Below are 19,634 nucleotides of genomic sequence, written 5' to 3' on the forward strand. Positions count from 1 at the left end.
AGATTGAAGTAGCTGCTCATGAATTTGTTAATCACACATGAAAGGAACTGCTTCAACAATACTTAATACAGGTAGCATATTGTCTTTTTAAGCCCAATGTTGCTTCATCTTCATAATCAAAAAGGAGAAAATAATGGCAACAGGAAGCCCCAGAAACAACTATTATGGAATCCAAGTTTTCTTCTTTCCAGCTTCTTGTTACCTCTGTACCATAACCCCTTTGCGTCAATCAGGCTGACACAAATAAGCCCATGGACAAATACACGCTCCCTATCACACCAGGAATAATTTGTCCTGGGCTCTGGGGGTGCTCTATAAAAAGAGTCAGGGAAGAACAAAGTAGAAGGGGTTGATACCTGCAGCAGAGAAGACAGAATTTCAGGTAATAGCTCAGTATTGCCCTAATAAGCAGCAGAGATTGCATCATCCTCCAGAGCCTCTAAATAATGGATCTACATGCAGGCCCACATCTGCACACCCAGAACTTGCAGTTACCTTGGGACTACAACTGCAAAGGATGTGGCACTGTATATTCCATTTAAAGAATCAGAAGGAACGAGAAAAAATAGCATTTTAAACTTTCCCAACTCAAAGAAAATCCAGAGTTCCATTCTCATCAATGACATTGCCTTTTGTGCCTTTTGTATATTGTAACCTGCCTGGTTTCATTTCACTGTTAATCAATAAATAAAGCCATTATATTTTCACATTTCACTACCTTTGCAGCTACACAGGAAGGCACATCTACTAGTTTCACTCCAGTTAGAAGTTTGGTCCCAATAAAAACTCCATAGCTGAAATATCCCACTGGTAACTAACAAAATTAGTAACATTATAAAACTACTCTTACCATTGACACTGACTAATGACAAAATGTTGTCCTGGTGGTCAACAAGGCGTTTTACTTCAAGGACATTCCAACCTTCAGACCCATCATCAGAAGTAATCAACCTAAAAATTACTTCAAAGATAGAGACAGAAATTGTCTAAATAAACTTTATCATTCAGAATAAAATGTAGCTATGCTTAAGTAAAACATATCATTTTTGGAAAGACACAAACTGAAACATATTATGTGAGACAGTACAAGATGTGCAAAGCCACTTATGACCACTCATAACACCAAAAAAATGGGAATAAAATATTTCAGTGTTATTATTAAGGCCTCTTACTACAGCAGCTATAGGATAAAACATTTCAGCCTAGTAACTCTGAAATTCAGAGAATCAGTCAACATCAGAAGCTGCAGAAAGCCAAAGTGAAAAGTATTAGACATCTCTGTGGATAAGTAAACTAAAAGCAAAACATCTTAAGGGCTCATCTGACTGAAAACTGTTATTCAAAAGATGCAATATTCTCTAGTAAGGCAATCAAGATCACCAGGAATTAAGACTTTATTTTAACCAGTCTTGGAATTTTTTTTATGATCTCTCAAGAGCACTACAAAAGAACTGTGGGATGTTCAGATGGAAGTTTACATTGCACACCAATGTCTGAACACAAGAAGATGATTTTTAATTTGCTCCTGATTCTTTGATCAGAATATCAGATTGCTATTTTTCAGTAAAGTTTTAAATCATATTGAGCAAAGTCTGTTTTGCTGATTCAGTGCTCTACTTTTTCTCTTCGATTTTTTTCCATATTTTGAAATTTCAGTAATTTTATAAAACACTCTTACTTAAAAGACTCTCCACCAACAGCTAGCTGATGATTTACAGTTTGCATACATAGAAAACCCTGTCTCCAAGTGAGCAACAGAAACCATCACATTGTCTCTTTATAGCTTTGGACAGTATAATGAGATCAGCAATATCTCACACTGCTGATCTTGGGATAAGGACGCTCTAGAGAAGCCTAGTATCTGACAGCTCAGATAATGAGTTCCAGATCTTCTCCAGACAGACAAATTTAGATCACCACAATCAGATCTGGACAGGTGGCAATAACTGTAATAACAATAACAAAGAATATAGAAAAGTTTTGTCATGCAGATCTCAACAAAATTCCTGAATAAGATTAGTATTGTCTGCCTCTTTGTCAAATAAGGGAAAAAGGAAGAAGGTTACTAATCACACCCTAATACCATTTATTTTTCCTATACAATTCCAGCAGCATACTCTTTACACGTATCTCAGACAAGCAGCTGTTACAGAGGAACATGAACATTCAACAGAAATGCAACATACTTACTTAGCTCTTTACCAAATGCTGCTGCAACACAATTTTTAGGCAATTCAACCAAAGCACTGATACCTTTGAAAAAAATACAGGAGGTAAGGGAGAAAAGGATATTCATTAGCCACAAGAAAACACAGCAACCTCAATTCCTTATTAATAAATTTCTTCATAATCTTCCTTTCACTTAAAAGTTATTATTAAAATAAAAGCATATTACCAGAACTGAAAGTTAAATGGCATTGGAAGTGAACAGATTACCTCAGATGGAGGTAGAGTCAGGAGTTTTTGTCCTGAATCCAGCAGAATTCTGAACGTCAAACTTGAGGTGAAGCTGAGAGTCAGTAATCTTTTCATTTTAAATACAGTTAAGATGTTTCTGTCTTAATGCTGGACAATATTACAGACACTGGGGTAATTATTGAGACTCTAAACATATGTAGTACCAAAGTTATTAGACACTGATACTACCACAGCACACATGATACTAGAATATTGTGCAGAGCCAGCTTAAGAGAATAGGGTACAAGATAAAATGTCCAGCTTGCTGTTACTCTGCCTTCCTCCTGCACAGAATTCCCCCAGTCTGTGCTGCCACACCATTAAAAGAAAATTCCCCAACGAATAAGCAATCTGTCTCTTTCCCCACAAAGGAAGCAGGGCATTAGGAGGAAAGGGAGAGCCCATGCTGCATATCACATTGACCCCTAGTACAAAAATTTCAATAGCACCTCATGCTAAGCACTACACCACACTTTCAACTAGCATTTGGCACGATATTTCGTACTGAACCAAAAGAAGTATTAATAACCTCAAAGATTCAGAAGGTTTTGCCTACCACTACTCTGTTCTGTGACAAAAATAAGGAAAATATTGGTTCCAACTTTGAATCTGATTCACAGCTTCGTAGGTATCTTTGTAAAATATGGCAATAACATGTCACAATTTTCTTCACATGGACAGATGATATATAAGCTTACTAATAGAAAACCATGACTGACATTGAGATCTGATTACATTTACTGTATTTCTATCAAAACCTGCATTTTCTACATCGAAAGTACTGATCCTTAATAATAAAAAGAAATCTTTACTGCTCTACTACTACAAAGCTTTACTTAGGACTAATAAAACTCCCGCTTGTTCCCAGAGAAAGCCAGCCAAAGGATCCACATTACACCAAACACGTATAAATCAGCATCCAAGGTCTAGCCCTGTAAGTCCAAGCTAATGTACAGTTACTGAGATTTCACATATTCTAAAATTCACACAGCACATGAGATTAAAAGCGGTCTTAATTCTAAATCGATTCTGACATTAAAAAAAAAAAAAAAAAAAAAGAGTGTCTCTAATACATGATGTTATCATTGGAATTAAAGAGAATTTGCCAAGTTGGTTTTGCATCATTATACAGATCCATTTTACTTACACTTTAACAGTTATAATGAGTCATTTACATTTTTACCTGCATCAGTAAGATGACTGGTCTTACACAAGAGATCTAATTTTTGGTTCCAAACACATAGATCACTCCCTCCAGACAACCATACATCCAGTCTTTGAAGAACTGTCAAACACTGCAGAACAAAAATCAGATATATGTCCCCTGCAAAACTTCTACAGGGAATTTCTCAGTGAAATGATCATGAGCTTTAGCTAAAGCTGTAAGTACTACGAAATACAGTATTAAGGTGTCACTACCCTGAGAAATATAGATTTAATTACACGCTATATGTTACATTTTTCCATCAACAATGCAAAAAAACTGATTTTTCAGTGATTTTTTTCTACTATTAACATTCAAGAACTAGCTTGACTGAAGGTTGCCTTTTCCAACACAGTAACAAAACCAAGCCATAAAATTACCTTTGTTCTACATCCTTTCAAAAAAAAAAAAAACAAAACCACAAACCCTGAGGTATTAAGAGTTCCAAGACCAAATTAAGATTGTGCCCACTTCTCAGCCACTCATTATGTACCTGTTCCTAAACCAAACACTGCTGTTCATTTTAACACACCTGCCCATATGGCCCATGAGCCATACATAATAGATTCTCAAATACAACAAAACAACAGACATCCCTAGTGTTTCGTCAGCTTACCTTTACAGTGGAATGGAAACATGACACTTTCTGAACTTGTCTGCCACTACTGCAGTCCCAAACCTGACTTAATTCATTAAGGAAACTGAAAGGTTTTTATATATTATAAATGTAACTGCTGTGTTTGTAACTAAATGACAGATTGGGAAATAGGTATGCAGAGACTCAAGTCTTGTTGGCCAAAAAGACTTATTAATAAAGGTCTGTTATAGATTCATTTTTGTAGCAAGGATTGCATCTACTTCTGCGCAACAACTAGTAAAATCCTAGTGTAATCCAATTATACCTACTCGATCAACCAATAAATTTAAACAACCTGCAGCCTGTCTCAATGCTGACTTTAAAAGTAACAACCAACAAAAAGCCCATAGAAATTTGAATCCTCTCCAGAGCTAAGGATACAATAACTGTTCTATCAGCTGATGCTGTTAAAATCAAATGTTTTTTTTCTTCAGAAGCATCTGAGGAAGAAAATGGTGCTATAGCTGTAATTTTGTGTGTGTGTCCACGAAGTTCAAAAAGTTTTTCTCCAGTCTGAAAAATAAAAACATGGAAAACTAAGGGTAAAATTTGGAAAATGCCTACTATAGCATATGACGTAGGTACCAAATGACTTTTGAAAGCAAGAATTTCTAAGAGTCTAAAAATCTCCCTTTCTAAAGTAATTTATGGATTTACTTCTTACTATCTTCAATACTGTTCAAGATCTTAATCGGAATTAAATAACCTATTAAGTGTAAAGGTGTAGTATATAATATAAATTACTCTAAGAGTAAAAAAAAAAAAAAACCTAACCTCTAAGAACCATTAAAAACTAAGTTCTCATTTCATTTTAATGCAAGTATTGGCCATTCACCCTTTTTAACAGATACTACAGTAATTCAGATTTGTTGACAAACCCTCTCTTTAAAAAGTAATCTTTTTTATTTTAATTATTAGAAAAACTTGACCTATCTTTTTGGCAAACACAGTACTGCCAATTTCCTGACAGCTTTATTTAGTATGTACATTATCAATAGCTTTAATCTGGTGGTTTAGATAGGGCAGAAGTAGCTGCAGTTATTTAGTTAGATGGCAAAACCCTACAAACAAACATGCAGAACTGGCATTTTAAACATGCCATTAAAATATAGGGTAGTTATAACTGTAAATTTCTTTACACTTGTGGGTTAAGTTTTTAAATTAAAACTACAAGTTATTTGCTTTAACAAAACCATAATAAAAATCTTACAGAAGTAGAAAATAGAACTCAGTTCCTAAGCTGGGTATCTAAATGAGGTTCACATTCACAAACTGCTCAGAACACTGAGTATATATAGTCACATACATGGTTCTGAATATTCAAAACACCATTTCCTTTTCCAAATCATAGAATTATAAAAGGCTTTCAACAACAGCAAAGCACTAACTGCAACTGCTCAAAAGAGAGGAAAATTTTCCAGTTCCCCCTTCTGTATTTTAAAATTACACAGTCATAAATGTCACATCAATTTTTCAGAAGGCTTCTAAAAAGTTAAAAGTCTGAGATTTCTTTCTTCCTTAATTGGAATGTTTGATACTCACAGTTTAGACACCACAGTATGTGTCCCTTTTAGACTTCCTATTGAACAACCTAACTTGTATACTAGCCCTCCTTAACACAGGTCTAATGTGCATCCCTCCTCTATAATTCTGTCAATGATACGGAGACAGAGAGCAGAAGAGCAGAACAGTGGGTATCACACAGAACACTATTTCAATGATAAAACTAATGTCTTAGTAAGGTTTTCAAAAGTTATAAGAAGATTTTTATCACAGTAAGCAATTAAGTGTTCCTGCACTGCATGACATGTTTAACTTCTGCTGACTTTGCTGTCTTTCCAATACAGTTTTGTGTTAGCTCTCCATTTAGTCTAACCAGTTATACCACAAAAAGATATTGCTAACGGAGCCACTGAAATGTACTTAAAACTTAAGTATACATATACACATCTTGGCAAGATTGGCACCTTGCTACGTATTTGTTGAGTTACTAGTCAACACTTCAGTGTTCACAGCAAATGCTGAATGTATTTTAAAAGAAGAATTAAAGCCACAAATTCATATACACTTCTGCTTTTCACATCACCATTTCATCTCAAATCTGTCTAAAATCACTATGTTTTCCCAAAACATTCTAACTTTTAAAACTTACTGTTCTCTTGAGTTCATACAACTTTTACTTCCCTAGCTCTCCTTTGTAAACTAAGATTTGACAGACCCCCTCCACTTACCCATTTTCAAACAGTAGCTCTGCAACAATTCATACTTACTTTGCTTTTTTGCTACTAGACATTGCTAACTCCTCTCCCCAGCTTCTATCCTCTCCAGAGCACACAAGCTAGGCCCCCAAAAAAGAGCTAACCTGAGCATTCCACAGAAATATGATTCCATCATCTCCTGCAGATGCAAACCTAAAAAAAAAAAAAAAAAAAAAAAAGGAAAGAAAAAAAGCTGTGAAAACTTCAATATAAGATAATGTAATGGAAAAGCAGTAAAGAGTTATGTAAGAAAAATATTTACAAGATATATCAGACTCTGGCTTTAAAGAATAAACAGGTATTCATAAATCCCAATTACAGTTTATAAACTGAAGTCAGTACATTTAAATAGGTGTTTATCAACGTATACTTAATATAAGAACAAGGCTTAAGAAATCCAATACAATTTATTATGAATAGAATTCCACATTACAGAACCAATTCTCTTGTTTAAAAATATGAGATCTTACACACCAAATAACAGCAAACTCTAAAACCAAATACTATTAGTCAGAGCCAACTGACTGCAAGACATCTAACAAGTTACAAACCACTCATCTGAGTTCAGCCCAGGAGTAGAGGCACCCAGTACTTACCATGATACTTTACACTGTGGCTTAAAAGAACTCACAAAGGGAGTGCATTTAAGGTAGTAAATTTGACTTCTAAAAATCCAGCTGGAAGGCATACCATATGAGGAAAAAACAGGTTCATATTAGCATGTTAATCTCATATTAATAAAGTCTGACCTAAATTCAACCTTCTTCCCTATGCTAGAGTGAATATCTAACCATCTGCCTACATTTGCACCTTATCACCACTGCAGCTACAGTGTAGCTGGAGCACACATCCCAGCTACCCCAGCAAAGGCACACTATGAGCTGAGAAAGCCTAGAACAGAAGCAAGATCTTCCATACAAAATTGAATTCAGTTGTTACTTGCAAATATACTTGCCTTCTGATTTTTAACTTTTGTTTTAAGCCTTAACCAAGGGCTAAACAATTAATATTTAGAGAACTAAGATTTGTACTATGTGCAAGAAAGTCATGAAGAAGAGAGGTTACATCACTTCTGATTTTTTTTTGTTACCAGCTGTGAATGGTTTCATTAACTGTAGACCTGTCCTTTCTTTTAGACTCTGCAGTTACAATGTTTGTGAAACTTGCTAACAGAGTACATTTTCAGGCATAAAGCCATAGGGGTTTTTCGCCACCCTCTTCCTTCCACATATCCTCCTGGTTTGTTCTACTATAGGGTAAAAAAAACCTGTAAGCTGTACCTTCTTTATATCTTTCATTATTTTATATCCAATTTTAAAAGATTAGAGCAAAAAACAACCTTCCATACACACCTCTGATAACATTAATTTCTTACCTTTTGGTGCCTTTTAGCTCTATTGTACCTTGTTTTGTCACAATGTCAAGAACGTAAAAGAGCAATACTCTCACAATTCAGCAATAACCCTTTAAATTCTAGTTCCTTTCTTGAGTAATACTGGAGCTGTGTGCCACTTGAACAAAATTCTGGGAAGAAAACTGGTGTTTGAAAAAAGGCATGAGAGTAATTCATCAACACAGAAGTTTCAATAGAGTGGTGCTTTGTGTATTTTGTCCTCATCTTCTAACCAGGATTTCTGTTTAAATATAAAGGTATATTGTAGAGTCAGTTACCCTACAGTTATGTTCTGTTCACCAAAGTGGAGATTCATGGGTCACCTGATTCTTTTCCAGTCATGATCACCATCATCTATAACCTTGTCTGTTTCCTGAAGGAGCAAGGAATGGTCAAATGAGCAACAAAAAAAAAGCTATTCTTAAAATGTGTTATGAACTCTGTTTAGTTTAATGTGTCAAATGCTAGAGTATTACATGTAATTTTATCTCAGTCCCTTTTTTGGAAGGCTTTTGCTGTGGCTTAGCCTTCTTTAGTGATCTTCCAATCAATATGACCCTTACTTCATGTTCAAAAAGTACAAGAGAAAAGAAGGAAAAAAAAAAAAAGAAAAAAACAGCTTTCTGTTACATTTATACAGGATTTATTTAGTATCTTCAAAAACCAATCTGAGAAAATTTTCCACTCACTGGTTTTAGCTGAGCCACTGAGAAAACAAGAAAATCCTTCTGCAAAATTCTCAATAAGATGATATTATCTAAAGACCTGAAGCGTGAAACCTGGCTTACCATAGTTGACAAAAAGCACACAATGGAATAGCTACAGAAACTAAGTAAAAGCATTTCAGAAACTGAGTAACAATACTAATTTTACTGAAAAGAATCAAGTCAAAAATATTATCAGCTGTTTAACAATCCAGAAACTACCACATTCTTGATAAATAAAACCTCTGAATTACTGTCCAGTGAAGCGACTCTATTAAACTCCTCAAACTCTCAGATTATTAACCACCTATATAACTTACACCTTATCCATATGATATTTTATAACTTGTCTTCATGCGGTCATCCAGGCTTTAGTTTTACACTGATTACCATTAGTTTAGCTTCAATAATCTACCTGCCACCATACAATGAAGCCCCAAATGGTAAAAAATCTCTTTGCATGAGACAGTGCAAGCAATCTAAGACTATTCTGGTATTTCTACAAAGACCAATTACAATTATTGAGTATGTGTTTTGGAAAAAATGTACTCTGAGGAAAGGTTATTTTAATAACTTGTCTGGGGAAAAAAAGGACTGAAAAAAAGGCAGAAGATTCTTCTATTTTTATATGAATCTTCTGGTGGATTACTACAATGTAGAAAAATAAATTTTATGGTAATGTATGTAACTTTTTTGATATATATATTTATGACATTACAAATGAAAACTGGCAAGCTAAAAATTCTCCATGGAGTCTTCTGTGAAATTTACTTTTTTCTTTACACAAAATTATTAGAAAATAAGATTCTGCAGGCATCCAAATTTTGAAGATACCACCTGCCCAATCATGAGGAAGGACAGAACTTTCCTTCACAAAACACCTGCAAGGATATAAACCAAACTCTTACCCATGTTAACTACATAGTGTTTTGATGAATATATTAGAAATCCCCTTCTGTGCCTAATCCATAAAAGATACAGATTACTACAGCTCCTTAACAGAGAGACTCTTGCCTACTACTAACATTCTTAGTTCTAAAGGTTTTCTATTTAATTGTCTACATCAGCCAAGAGTCACTACACTTATTATTGACTAAAGGCTTCACAACCTTCCTTTTAAGGCAGATAAATATTTCCTCTCTTGCAGGATTAAGTTAAATTAGAGAACACACAAGGCTAATTTAGACAACACTAGGACAGAAACAGGTCGTAATGTAAAACTAGCATAATTCATTCTCTCAGTCACACTTCCAAAGTGACAATGGGAACTAAGAACAGAAAAGATAAAGATTATCACAGAATATACAAAAAAAGTGCACAAAGCTAAAAATCTGACAAGAGAAACAAAGGAACTGTCAGGTTTCAAAGAAGTACAGCAAGTTGAACAAGATCAAATTGGAGGAGATACATAACACAGAGATTAGGCATATGTTGAATTTTACTAAGTAGTCATTCTGAATAAAGTGGTGAAAATTTCAAAATTTGAGAACTTCAGGAAAAAGTTCATTAACTGAAGCTCAAGTGAATTAAGCACTAAGAGTATCAGAAGAAAGTGTAACAAAAGATTGGAAAGAAAGGAACAGCAACATTCAATATTGTTAAGAATGTCATATTCAGTTGCTACAGTGTATCTGTAAGAGTCTATTACATTCTTTTGTAGAACCAAAAGGTGAAATAACAGCTGTCCTCAATTAAAAAACATAAAACGTATGCATTCACTCAGAACAGAAGCAGATACTACTGCATATTGTCCTGAGAGAAAGTGCGTGTTTGCATGCACAGAACATTCCACCCAGGAACAGCCTGAAAAAGAAGGGCTGAATTAGCTAAAGGCATTTCTTTCAAACAAATGAATTTGTACCAAGAAACATAACTCCACCACCATTATTTTCTCATGAAAGTATAACTTACAAGAGAACCCAAAAAATGTAGTAACATACAAAGAAAAGGGAGTGTTCACCCCTTGCCTTTTTTAACTCCAGGCTTTTCCTGCCCTCCCCCACCAAAAATAAAAACAGAGGATTAAAAATATTACTACATTTTCATAAATATTCTCTAAAGTATTGCCAAGGATGCTGTGAAACAATTTGAAATGCAATTTCATACCTGCAATCATCTATTTGCACTAGAAATCGTACTATATCTTGATGACCTTTCAACACAAGGAGCTCTGTGTAAGGATTCTGTATTTGTTCTTCACCGATTGTCTGTACAGATGATTTCTAAAATTCATAAAAAAAGAATAAAATTTATATTGTACTGACACAATTATTTTCATCAGGTCTTTGCAATGTCTGACAATCTACATATAGACTCATGTGTGAATGTATAGTTATACTTGAAGTTAAATTAAGTTTCTGAAATATTATTTTGCTTTAATGAAAATCATTACAAAAAATCATTTCTTATTATTTCAAGTAAATATCTTTCTATAGCATGTACTTTATAATATAGCATTTTCTGTTTAACAAAAACATTTTGTACTGCTTTAATCACTGATACATCAAGATGAAAACCCACCAGTTTAGTCATGAGCTGTCATGTGGAGCCAGCTTCATAACTCAATTCACCATACATTCAGTTTTTCATTACATTACACCTCTTCCAAGAGGTCTGAGAAACTCTCATATCTTTCATCTACTGTTCAATTTTAAAATCCTATATAAAGATGACATATTTAAAATAAATAAGAATAAATGCTGTTCTGTTACATAATATATAAATCATCCGTTGGGACTCACAAAAGCAAACCACTTAAAAAAACATAGAGAATGATTAATCATTTTATAGAACAGCATCTGCAATTACCCCCAACTAGACTATTAATTAAAAGAACAATCAATCACTCAGAGCAAGCTGATCACCAGGCAGGGTCAATAAAATATCACATAGGACTGCAGTATCATCAGTTTGTTTCAACAGAAGACAACTTTTTTTGTATATAAGGTCTTCCCCATTCTGGAACAACTTGCTATTAGACATTATTAAAAAAAAAAAAATAATCTAAATAGCTCAGTAGTAACACAGTGACAGCACTCTCCTCCTTCTAGATTTATTTTACATGACAGTCAACATCATCTTACTTCCAGGACTGTCTCTTCTTTGAGGACTTCAACAGAACCTACACTGTAAAACTGTAATTACTGAACACTGTACAACATGCAGCACACATGACAGGTAATCCTACGTGAAAGACAAACATATGATCCTCAGAAACTTCAACAGTTTCTTGCAGGAATAATAAATTATTTTCTATTACTTCGGTATTGGTACTATGATACTATTCTTCAGAAGTTAAGAATGGCTAAGTTAATAAATAGGGAAAGAAATCTGTGTTTATTTTTAAAATTAAGAGGTTGTCAAAATGCTAGTTCTTGTGATTTTATCTTGGTTTTGTGCTATCTGATGCATTTCATGAAGCAACTGTTCCTCATTTTATGCAATTATGTGAGAATAGCAGTTCCCATTTAAAATAACGCAAGCAGAGTCTGCATGGTTATAAAGAAAAGTTAGACAAACATGGAAACTTGGAGTTCAGCTATCAAAAACTAATCAAAATATTCCTTTTAAAAAAATTGAGTCTTCTAAAAATCCTAAGCAAATGTCAGCATCACTCGATGACATTAGCAATACTGTAGTCAGGAGATTTCCATTTTTATTTATCAATAGACACATACATTCACAAAACAATTGTAACACCGCTTTGAAAAAGTCAGAATCTGTAACATTAACATCCCAACTCTATATTCTGTTATTGGTTCCTATTCAGTACAAAACAGTGGTACTTCTTTTGAACAATGTGTCTTATCTTATTTTTTCTTAATTCTAAGAATGCTGGTGAATATTGAAAGGTACGGTGCTGATGAAGTACTATAGATAACAACAAAATAACAGTTTTTTCCCCGGTACTGTCATACAACAAGCTATGCTCTCTTGAGATCTTCATTAATATTTACCTAAGTCTTGAGTTACATGTGCATTCTTCCTCTGATGAAATACATTTTGATATAAGCTATTAATTGAACTCTCTTGTAGGAGCACTACAGTTTTAGACGAGAAAGTTAGACACTGATACTAACAGAATCCATTCCCAACTTGCACGTCTTTATGCAGGACCTGTAAGCATCACTACAATAATCAGTGAAAACAACACAACATTCATCTCTGCTTCAGAACTTCCTATAACCCCTGTGATTTGAATTTAAAAGCGGGATTTTCAAAAGCAATTCACCAAAAATATGGATACAAGAGTATACAGACATACTTATGTATGTATCATGGTGCGTGATAAATTAGTTTATATGGACCATGATGCTACTGCAGTTAGACTGCTCCCATTACCAGAGCCAACCTGCTTACGACATACACTATGGCCATCAATTGAAGAGATTCAGGAGCTTAAGTCTGAATGATTTTCAATTGCATAGTGAAAAAATAAATGGGTAAGGAGAAATTTATATTTCATTACTTTAGGACAGCTTTGCCAGAGGCTTTCTCTATTCACCCACTGCAATGTCACTCTTAATACACTGGCCTTTTCATGACTGGCTGAAGCCATAGCACATGAAACAAACACTCTAAGTCCATAGCCCACACACTGCTATGCGCCTCCTTATCTATTTAAGAAGATTACAGAGAGAATTAATGGTTATGAAGATGATCTTTAGATAAAACAGTATTACATAATGCAGGAAAAAAAGAACAAAAAGCATTTAGGCACTAAACCTTGTCGATAATTGTTATTCAGTTTTTCCACAGAGAAGCAAAATGATCGCCATCATTCAGCAAACCAGTAGTAGCAATGGGAACAGAAGTCCTGTGACTCGGTTTAACCAAGCTACAAATGGCAGAATGGAAGAACTGGACAACACCTTGACTCATGCTCATGCTTAATTAAATCACAGTATAACTAAACCATAGCCAGTGTTTAAACTTTGGAGAGGGACACACACAAACATCGTTTTCTAGCACACCTTAGAAAGCTGTTGCATACTTCCCGTCTTTGTTTTAAAAAGAACTGCACACAAAGCTGCTAAATGTGACTGCAATACAACCAACATTTTGACTGATGACAAAGGTCAGAGGCATTCCCAAACATTGTCATTCCAAACTGGTACAGACCCAAATTTCCACCAAAGTAACTACTGGCATTTGAAATCAACCATGATATTGTCATGACTTGCTCATGTACAGCAGCTGAGAAATAACTACTTCCTCATAGTTGCCTACATTACAAAAGCACTAAGCATAAGGAGCCCAGTAACAGTGTTAATTAACTCTTGTTAAGTCCAGGCTGAGAACTTCAGCAGACTCTTAGGGACAAGAAAATCCCAATAAACTCTTCCTCAAATCCAGTAAAACTCGTTCTGAGCAAGGCAACAGGAAGGATGTCAGTGTTCAGTGCACTGCACAGGCCTGGTTTATTTTATGGATGAGAAACTAAGACGAAATGCTAGAAGACCACTACAAACTACAGCCAGGCCACATTCACGACCTAAAATTTACATTATCGACCGGGGAGTCCCGAGGGCAGGACTCCATATGGTTGCAAGCTATGCAACATAGCGCCCACTTTCCCAGGACGTGCAGAGCAGGAGGAAGCCGGGACGCTCCTGACACGGACGAGTCCCAAGCCCTTCAGCTCCTGCCCAAGCTCAGCCTGGGCGTTTTGACGTTTGCTTTACTGTTTTTTTCACCTCTCCTCTTTCTCTTCAACGAAGCTTGTAACCCCTTCTAACAGCCGGAAAGTCTCACAGGCTGCCAGCTAGCCCTGAAGGCCCCTCGCTCCGGAGAGCCCAGCGGAGGGCCCAGTCGCGCTACCACGGGACAGCAGACCCGCCCCGCCGGAAAGGCCTCGCCCAGCGCCCCCCTTCCTCAGAGCGCCCCCCCCCCCCCCAGGCCTAAAGCTGCCCAGGTCCCTCCACCGGCGCCGTGCTCCGTGAGGGCAGCTGTCCCCACGGGCAGCCCCCCCCCCTCCCTGGCCCGGCGCGGCGCGGCCGGCGGCTCCTGACTGAGGGGACAACGCTCCTCCCCTGCCAACGGCCCGAGCGCTCCTCCTGGCCCCGCCTCCCGCCGCCAGCTGCTCTGCCCACTCCCGCCGCCTTACCTCCGCCAGGCCCTGCGGCTCCCGGCCGCCGCCGATCAGCCACCGCAGCATCGGGAGCGGGAGCGGCACCGGCCTCCCCGCCACAGGCGGCTCGCTACGGCAGCGGGGCGGGGCGGCTCGGCGGGATGGCTGCGGGCGGCCGCGGGTCCTCCCGCTGGGGGAAAGGCCTGCTTAATCGAGCTCCGCGCGGAGACCAGCCCTCCAGCGGGCGGGGCCGAGAGGGGCCTGAGCAATCGACCGCCGAGTGGGTGCCGTGCCGCCGCCGGCGCGGGGGGGGGCGCTCTGAGGAGGGGGCGGTGTGGCGGGAACCGTGAGGCGACGGCCGCGGCGGCGGGAGCTGCGGAGCGGTTCAGGCCGGCCTGTGGGAGAGTTCTGCGGTTTAACTGCCAAGCGTGTTAATCCCGTGTCACGGACAAATAAAATACTTCCTAGCTTTTTGCTTGCCATCTTCCAATTTCGGAGGAACTTTATGCTACGACAAAAGAATTATTACTGTTTTATTGTGACCGCCTTACCTGTTTACGGAAGTAAGCGATCACCAAAATTTTCTGTATATAATACGTTTCCCTTGGCTGTGACTGTTTTCATTCTCCTTCGCTGAACCTCCTTTAGTTCTGCAATGTCCTTGTCAGGATGGAGTAACAAATACTGTACAAACACACCGCCTTCCAAATGCAGCTGCACCAACCTGCTCTTCAGCAGTGTCCCTAAATAATTTGATATCTTCAAACTGGAAAGCGTTGACTCGTTTCGTTGCATTTAATTTATTGGAAAGAAGGACTGCACAGCATAACACTACTTGCAGTTGTATGACCTGTAATCCTCAAATAAAGTGTCCATAGTGATACCTCTAAAAACGAAAAAGAGAGGGAAGACCACTTGCTACACCAGATGCGGGGACAGGGAATGCTGCTTACTCAGGCTAGCAACCTGAGTAAGGATCCTATTTCTTCTTTAATGCGGTGAGGAAAATACACTGCTTGACTTTTGCTTCTCCTTTCCTGCCATACTTCTTTATTTTAACCTATTCTGCTGTATCACAATTCACACATCTGGAAGAGACAGGATAGAAAAAATGCAGTGTGGTACTGTACCGAACAGCATCTTTTTAGATAAATATAGAGCTTTGACCTTTGTGGCAGCATCCGGAGGCTGTAGCTGTTGTACTGTCTTCGCAAAGACTGTGCTAGAATGTGTTCTTCAAAACAGGAGCTGGAAATGCACCAAGTTCCCGCATGGTGAACATGGAGCCTTGCATGGCTTTGATGGTGTATTGGGTTTGTGTGGCAAGGTTTTGGTAGTGGGAAGGCTACACGGGTGGCTTCTGTGAGAAGCTGCTAGAAGCTTCCCCCATGTCTGGCAGAGCCAGTGCCAGCCAGCTCCAAGATGGACCTGCTGCTGGCCAAGGCCAAGGCCAAACCCATCAGTGACAGTGGTAGCACCTCTGGGATAACATATTTAAGAAGGGGAAAAAAAACTGTGCAACTGCAGCTGGAAGAGAGGAGTGAGAATATGTGAGAGAAACAGCCCTGCAGACACCCAGGTCAGTGAAGGAGGAGGGAGAGGAGGTGCTCCAGGCACCGGAGCAGAGATTCCCCTGCAGCCTGTGGTGAAGACCATGGTGTGGCAGGCTGTCCCCCTGCAGCCCATGGAGGTCCGTGGTGGAGCAGATCCCCACATGCAGCCCGTGGAGGACCCCACACCGGAGCAGGTGGATGCCCGAAGGAGGCTGTGATGCCACGGTAAGCCCATGCTGGAGCAGGCTCCTGGCAGGACCTGTGGACCTGTGGAGAGAGGAGTCCACGTTGGAGCAGGTTTGCTGGCAGGACTTGTGACCCCATGGAAGGGACCCACACTGGAGCAGTTCATGAAGAACTGCAGCCCTTGGGAAGGACCCACATTGGAGAAATTCGTGGAAGACTGTGTCCTGTGGGAGGGACCCCACACTGGAGCAGGGGAAAAGTGAGGAGTCCTCCCCCTGAGGAGGAAGGAGCGTCAGAGACAATGTGTGATGAACTGACTATAACCCCCATTCCCTGTCCCCCTGCGCTGCTGGGGGGGAAGAGGTAGAGAAAATCAGGAGTGAAGCTGTGCCTGGGAAGAAGGGAGGAGTTGGGGGGAAGGTGTTTTAAGATTTGGTTTTTATTCCTCATTACCCTACTCTGGTAATAAATTAAATTAATTTCCCCAAATCAAGTCTGTTTTGCCTGTGTCGGTAATTGGTGAGTGATCTCCCCATCCTTACCTCGACCTACGAGCCTTTCATTATATTTCTCTCCCCTGTCCAGCTGAGGAAGGGGAGTGATAGAGCGGCTTTGGTGGGCATCCAGCCAGGGTCAACCCATCACAGATGGACTTCAGTAGAGTGCCTTTTGTCTTGTTAATTAGACCTGACTTCAGAACTCTGCTTTTGACCATCTTTGAATTCCTTCTTTAAACTAACAATGCAGTCTGCTTCCAGCTTTTTTACTCCATTTTCTATTTCTCTACCTTTTTATGTTGTATGAATTTCTGTATACTTCCTTTTTAAATCCTTCTTGTAATCTTAAAAAAACAGTTGTTGTTGTTGTTGTTGTTATTCCAAACATCTAATATATTGTACAGTTCCTGGAAGCAGAAACAACTTCTCTATTTCCCAGGGTAGTTTGTACAGGTGCTATGTTTTTCATCATGTCTAGGTAAAGAGTGTGATCCACCACACCGTTCTAGTTGCCACGCCAAGATGCAGTGTCTTCTGCAAGTTAATAGCTTGTTGCTGTCAACCATTGGCCATTGGCAAAGGGTTGTGTTAAGGCTCCTAAACAACATGGAAATGATGGGTCAGTTCGAGGATAACTGTCACTGCAGGAAATTTGCAGCACATGTTATAACTACACTTGCAAAAGGAGACTCTTCCACAAACGTGGCATTGCTTGTCCCCTGGCCTTTGTAGCTGAATGGAGGAATGATTTTTTTTTCTAGCTTATAGCACAATGGCTTCCATATTAACTTGCCCCAGTGAGATCCTGGCCTCAGCTGTAGTGATTAGGCATAGAAGCTGTCACTGGGTTATCTCTCCCTCTCTTAACTAACATTTCTAATATGTCGCATTAATTGTATACCTCTTGCCTGGCTTCTCTTGTTACATCAACCAAATACACTAACATAAACTTCTAAAAATCCTGAGTCTTCAGAAACAGTGATTTACAGTCACCTCGTTAGGTTGATAACACTGATGTTACTGTGAGCTTTGCATAGTGGAAGTACGGTCCAGCAGTACCATGGGGTTTGAATACTTAGCATTTGTAACTCTCCTCCAAATGCTGTCACAGCCATAAATGGCATTTTCCTGTCATGTTATCCCTGAAGTAATCGTTAACAATAAGCTTTTCGCACTGTCATCTGCAGTCCTATGACTAAACTGTGTAATGCCTTAGTTTACTGTAGGCATCAAGACACTTAAACAAATAGACCAATTTGCTGCATGAACTTGCATGTATGTATGCATAGGTATCTATAAGTATACACACACATAGAAAACACACAGGTACAGATCTGTGTAGCTAACATATATGTACGTCAGAATTTAACTTTATATAGGAGTGACAAAAGCTGATTAATGCACTGACGTTGCTTCTTTGTTTACAAATTGCTGAAGCCTATCACAGTTTGCTCACCTTACACAATTCAAATTTTTCTATAGATTGTATTCATTGAATAGAGTAGCTAGGAACAAGTTAACAGTTTACAGTCAGTCTTAGTTTAAGAATTACTTAGATTTTTACAAAGAAGGTACTAGAAAAATGTTATTTTAAAGGTGACTTATCTAAATCAGGCTATATACCTTTGAGATGTGGTTAGTTGTGATTCAGTTTCAAAATCTATGCCTCATCCAGACAGTATGTTCCCTTATATCTAATAAATATATCAGATGAATAGTGCCTGCATGGATTCACACTCTGTCAGGCTCAAATACAGTCCAAAACACTTTACATATTAAAGAAACAGAGTTAGAAGCAGAGTAGTCCAGCCAACAGATGATATTTCAATGGACAGCATACCTCATACTCCTCCACGACCAGCATATGTGCCTTAAAAATCCATTCAGCTGTTCCTTATATTCAATGGCGGTTAAATCCACCCCCTTGGGAAATGGCTAACCTTGCATTCCCCAGGTCAGGTGAGTGATACAAATGCTCAGACATCCGTTGTTCCTGCAGAGAAGTTACCCCTTTCAACCCATAGTCCCTCTTAGAGGTACGACGTGGCCCTGGGTGATGGGGGATAACACAGCTAAGAGTCACTTGCATCATTCTGGTGCTTGAGGCCACACTGTATAACCAGCTCACTTGGTGACTGAAGGTGTTTAAAAGTCCTGAGAAAAAAATGGACCCTGTGGCTCTCACCAGCTCCAAGTCACTGTGGTAGACCTGCAACGTGCCACCAGACCAACCTGGGGGCATTCCTTCAAGGATTTGATGCATTTTCTGACATCACCACCTATCTCGCATGTAACCATCAGCATGTAGAGGTTTAGGAGGGGGGCAGGAGATCATCCAGCAATACCACCTGAGCACATTGAATTCTGCCTCCTGGCCTGAGTCCAGTGTGCACTAAACCTGGGATATTAGCTTGATTTAGGTAAGCCTGGATCTAAACTCCCCCAGGAACTTGCGAGGGAATGGAAGTTCAATCACGGATGGTAATTAACTTGACTCTATGTATCCTGAGAGGGTCTCTGCAGCACCAGTCATGGTGTTGTCTCTGAGACCCAAAATGTTCACCCCCTGAAGAAGGGGTCAGCTGCTTCCATCACGAGTTGCTGGAGTTGCCCATGGGCCAAAGAAGTGCATGGATTCGGATTCATTAATGGAAATAAATAATTTTGTATTTTAA

The 19,634-nt window shown here is 38.8% G+C and overlaps 1 protein-coding gene across 3 annotated transcripts in view; it reads right to left on the reverse strand.

Moving 5' to 3' along the window:
• Positions 1-14,933, reverse strand: part of WDR41 (WD repeat domain 41) — a 27,296-nt gene extending 12,363 nt beyond the window's left edge. The window contains exons 1-9 of one of the 3 annotated variants that reach the window (XM_030003658.2): positions 14,760-14,933; positions 10,760-10,875; positions 7,153-7,233; positions 6,661-6,709; positions 4,680-4,811; positions 4,278-4,340; positions 3,641-3,752; positions 2,191-2,253; positions 851-961 (exon numbers count right to left, since the gene is read on the reverse strand). In XM_030003658.2, the coding sequence (XP_029859518.1) occupies positions 851-961; positions 2,191-2,253; positions 3,641-3,752; positions 4,278-4,340; positions 4,680-4,811; positions 6,661-6,709; positions 7,153-7,233; positions 10,760-10,875; positions 14,760-14,810 (778 nt within the window). In that variant the 5' untranslated portion in view covers positions 14,811-14,933. Of the gene's footprint in view, positions 1-850; positions 962-2,190; positions 2,254-3,640; positions 3,753-4,277; positions 4,341-4,679; positions 4,812-6,660; positions 6,710-7,152; positions 7,234-8,227; positions 8,281-10,759; positions 10,876-14,759 lie in introns of those variants that run through there. The other 2 variants (XM_030003659.2, XM_030003660.2) reach the window with 2 other exon arrangements.
• Between the last annotated feature and the right edge of the window lie 4,701 nt (positions 14,934-19,634).

The sequence above is a fragment of the Aquila chrysaetos genome, chromosome Z (genome assembly GCF_900496995.4).
Source record: "Aquila chrysaetos chrysaetos chromosome Z, bAquChr1.4, whole genome shotgun sequence".
Classification (NCBI taxonomy): Eukaryota; Metazoa; Chordata; class Aves; order Accipitriformes; family Accipitridae; genus Aquila; species Aquila chrysaetos.